General features: G+C 46.2%; 1 protein-coding gene across 7 annotated transcripts in view; it reads right to left on the bottom strand.

Moving 5' to 3' along the window:
* Window positions 1–3,053, bottom strand: part of LOC119436919 (uncharacterized) — a 21,452-nt gene extending 18,399 nt beyond the window's left edge. Inside the window, exons 1-2 of one of the 7 annotated variants that reach the window (XM_049660108.1) lie at window positions 2,888–3,053; window positions 1,852–2,020 (exon numbers count right to left, since the gene is read on the bottom strand). In XM_049660108.1, the coding sequence (XP_049516065.1) occupies window positions 1,852–2,020; window positions 2,888–2,893 (175 nt within the window). In that variant the 5' untranslated portion in view covers window positions 2,894–3,053. The remainder of the gene's footprint in view (window positions 1–1,851; window positions 2,021–2,887) is intronic. The other 6 variants (XM_049660105.1, XM_049660106.1, XM_049660102.1 and 3 more) reach the window with 6 other exon arrangements.
* Window positions 3,054–4,675: the final 1,622 nt, after the last annotated feature.

Below are 4,675 nucleotides of genomic sequence, written 5' to 3'. Positions count from 1 at the left end.
GGTTTAAAATATGAAGATACGGTTTTATGAAGAGATTACAGATACGGCCTTTATAGCCTTGTTTATGTTTACTTCAACGTTGCTGGCAGAGTGCTATTTGTTGGAAAGAAGGATTATTGAGATACACAGAGAAAATAGCGAGGCGGATCTAGTTAAATCTGCTTAGCTTGAACCAAGGCAAAAATGTTATTGCTTCTGGATGAACTCATAGCGGTAAGACTAATACTTACAATATCGGACCTGTGGTAGACACATAGGTCATTGTTGCCTTCGTTACAACAGTATTGTATATATTCTACTGAACATTTGAAAATGTCGTGCAAGGCTTATGTACCTTGTATGTCGCCGCCTAGAGTTCAAACTAGTATGAGAAAGATTTGTAGCAAAATAGATAATTTATTCACAATTTGTACAATAAATGCTGTTTTCCAGCTTGAACACGGGTTTAGATGTGAGCCACGCGACTACATCTTGAGTCTGCAAAGAAAAAAAGTACTATTATACACACAATATAATAAATATAAAAATAGCCCAGCGAAAGACTTTGAGTCTCTTAACAAACCAACCACTATAACAACTACAATAATCACTGAAGAAAGTAAGAAAAAAAATAGATGTAGCAGCTTCATTTTGTCAGCCCAATTACGCAGGACGTTTTCATGCCCTCGACAGAAGTTAAGGAAAATATCACTGAGCCCCTGGTTTCGGCACACAAATATGCATCAGGCACACCGACTTACTGATATCGTTCCCTCTTTTTTTGGTATTTCGTCCCACACGTACTATCCGAGCATGAATAAACCATTCTTACGTCAAGCTTTTCACAAAAATCGCCCATAACTAAGTATACACTGCACTAGTCGCACTGCAAGGATAAAGTAATAAAATATTTGTTCGGTGTACGTGATCGGGGTCGAATTAACTACGGATTCAGGCAGCCACTTATCAACTTTCCCAGTGGGCAGAGGACATTGTTGGTCCCCAGCGCACGCACATCTAGGCAATGCTATAGAAGCATTACTACTTACGTGAGCAGTATTTTCAAACTAAGCGGAAGTAGAAAGACATTTACAACTTCTGAAGAACTGCAACAAGATGATGAACTAAACGAAAAAAGTGCACGCATGGTTTAACGAAGTAATTGGTTCGAGAGCAACCTATACACTCGCATCAAAAAAAAAAAGGGGGGGGGGGGATTGAATCCGCACGCATACCTGCCTCATAGATCGTAGCTGCAGGTCTTAGTTCAGGGACCGAATTCACAAAGCTTTAAGTTCATAAGTGCGCTTTGCCATTGGCTAGCCGCCTTTGCCAATAATGTGCCCATCATCAGTATTGACTGGATTTGTCCCTTACAAACAATTCTTGAGTATAAGAACGTTTTGCGAATATGCGCCCAGATTCCAAAAGCAAACAACCTTCAACTTACTATGCATTTATGCGCTTCAATAAGACATCAAAAATGCACACATTCACAAATTATTCATTTTCCAAACCTGCGCTAATAGTGGCCGATTCCACCGACTTGTCCGAAGCCAGCCTGGCCAAAACCAGCCTGGTGACCAGCGGCTCCACCAGCGAAGCCACCCGACTGCTGGCCGAAACCAGTTCCATAGCGGTTCGAGTCAGTCTTAGAGAAGCCCATCTGGTTGTTGTAGCCCATCTGTTGTTGTAGCCCTGCACGTTTCCTGAATGAGTCGCCACCAGCAAAGCCAGCGGATCCCTGGTTGAAGCCCTGGGCACCACTGGCAAAGCCACCTTGGTGGCCGCCCGCGCTGCTGCCGTAGGCGGCGCCGCCAAGTCCTCCGTAGCCACCTCCGTAGCCACCACCGTAGCCACCTCCGTAGCCACCTCCATAGCCACCTCCGTAGCCACCTCCAACAGGGCCACCGATCAAACCACCTCGTCCTTCAATCTTCTCCTCCTTGCCTGCGGCTGCGGCGGCTGGGGCGTCCTTCTTCGCCGCAGGCCCAGCGACAGCCAGGCAGACCACGGCTGACACAACGGCGATGCTCAGAAACTAGTGGACAACGAATGAGAAGCAGTGTGACTTGAAGAGCTTACAACAAACTACAATTGACAAAACAGCGCACGCCAGTAAGATAGCGAGAAAGAAGAAAAAAGGCAGGGACTATAACCAGGTTGCACCTGGTTTGCTACCCTACACTGGAGAAAGGAAAAGCGGGAAGAAATGAATAAAGGAAAGGGTAGACGAAAGTAATAGCAAATGATGCGCACACACAACAACCTTCACCCCGCAATCAAAGGCGGTCGCAGGGCTTAGACGTCTTCAAAATGTGCAGCAGAGCTTTCAATTATGGCCCTCTGCGCAGATGACAGCCGAATCCATGGTCTCAGTATTTTTTTTGTGTGTGTGTGAATTCTCTGTCATCCACTCAGCTTAAAGTGACACACACTGCGTTTTTTTGTTATTCTTCAAGATAACTGCACTATAGACCAGCATATGTTTCATGGTTGTAGCATGAATAAGGTGCTGGTAGGCTAATGACGACGAACTGGTGTGGAAAGTGAGGCTGTGACACATGGTCAGGGTTTCTCACTGAAGAACGCTTAGACACGTCGCTGAATACGCAGAAAGATTCATGCCAACTTTGGATGTGACTACTTTGTTCGGACATGCTAGTTTTCCAGCTGAACTTGTTCATCGAGACAGGCTCGTTTCCTTGTGTAAGAAGTGGTTAATTTACGTAAAAAATCTCTCAGCATAAAGAAACGGTAAAGCAAAAGCTGTGACACCTTTTACAACAAGAACACCCTGAATGTAGAGCACGTATTTCGTCCAATGAAGGCACTGCAGCTTCTACTTCGCCAGTCTGCGATGCCTTCGTTGAGAAATAGCTTCTCTACAGCAAAGTCAGCCTCTTACCTTCATCTTTGAACGTGGGATCCTTTCTCCGCCAAGGGGCTCGTATGACTTATCGATAAGAAAGCTGTCCGTTTTATATACGGGGCAAAAAAAAGCAGGTTCCACAAAATCAAGGTAAGAGGACGCTTGAAGATGGTTTAAGTGTTACATCACTGTGCTGCAAGAAAAGAAAATTAAAGAACAAGAAAAATACGAACGATAAGCCCAGGTGTCCCCATCAAGCAGCGCACGCTCTCGCTGACGCCGCTTCGTCTGGGTCATACAAAGAAGGCTTCGGGCGGCCTTGCATTAGAAATGCTGGGGACAATACGTACGGTGGTTGACGCGCTGTTTCCAGTGGCCAGTGAAGCGTGTACGGAACGGCCGGTGGTTTTCTCCCCGTTCCGTTCGAGGAAGTGGAGATCGCGTAGTGCGCCCTTGGTGCGCGAAGCACAGATGAGGAGCAAAAAGAAAAGGGTATCACGCATGTGATGTCATTGCTCTTAGCTGGAAATTACAGGCCGCTGGGTGCGTGCTGGTGGTCCACAGGCACACGTATTGCTAGCGGAAACGTGACACAATGTTTTGATGAGAAAGAGAACCGGATTTTAGCCGTTTGGAGCCAGTAACGGCTCGCATGCGCTAGGAGCTCGAGTTATTGGGCCTCCTTCGTAACGGTATTGAAGCAGTCGCTTTGAAAAATGCTGCCTTTGCGTCTTAGTTTCGAGGGTGCTGAAGTCTAATAAATGTTTTTTTTTCTCAGAGAATATTTCAGTATTTGCTTATTTTCAGCATTTTTCACTGAACTTCAATGTCTGAGCTCATCACAGATCCGCCCGTGAACCTCAGTCTAAAAAAAAAGAAAAATAATAAATAATCAGTTTGATGCTCATTCGTAAGCCTTTAATCAGAGCGATACAGTTACTTATTTGTGGAGTTTTACGTGCCAAAACCAGTTCTGATTGTGAGGCACGCCGTAGTGGAGGGCTCCGGAATAATTTTGACCATGTGGCGTTCTTTAACGTGCACTACAACGCAAGCACACTGGCGTTTTTGCATTTCGCCCCCATCGAAATGCAGCCGCCGCGGCCGGAATTCGATCCCGTGACTTCGTGCTCAGCCGCGCAACGCCTTAGCTAACTGAGCCACCGCGGCGGGTAACGATATTGTTAGACGGCATTAAATCTGTGAGACCATCCACTCATGGTTGATATTTTCGTCAAATTATTTGGTTTGGTTTTCTTTTCTTTAGCCACTTATAGTTCTGTAACATCTCAAGTGCTAAGTCGCGTTTTTATGTTATTTGTGCTTTATTACTATAACTGTGTTATAGTAATAAAGAAGTTTGCTCGTCCAGGACTCCTGCTGCCTGAGCAGTCTCCCCGGCCGGCCACACCAGTTTTGGCTGGGCAGCACGGTATCCCACTGTAGGGTTGGTGACGGGAGGTGTGTAAAATCGGCAAATACCCAGTGGCACAAAATTGGGGTATGGCAGATGTAGGGGGGAAAAAGCAAATTCAACGTAACATTTGGGCCGGCATTTTGTAGCGGTGATTTTCCGGTGCTAATGCCTTTTCGCGCTTATCGCGCTTTGTCAGTGGTCAGGGTGACGGTCCGCTCGCGTTATGAACGGGATCAGCCGGCCGTGAGCGGTGGATAATAAGACTAGGGCCGGTATTTTGTAGCGATGCCTTATGACTTACTCTATACTAGTCTTATCATCCACCGCTTACGGCCGGCTGATCCCGTTGATAACGAGAGCGGACCGTCGCTCTGACCACTGACAAAGCGCGATAAGCGAGAAAAAGA

This window comes from Dermacentor silvarum, chromosome 1, assembly GCF_013339745.2.
Source record: "Dermacentor silvarum isolate Dsil-2018 chromosome 1, BIME_Dsil_1.4, whole genome shotgun sequence".
NCBI lineage: Eukaryota > Metazoa > Arthropoda > Arachnida > Ixodida > Ixodidae > Dermacentor > Dermacentor silvarum.
This window is presented reverse-complemented; position numbering and strand designations above follow the sequence as displayed.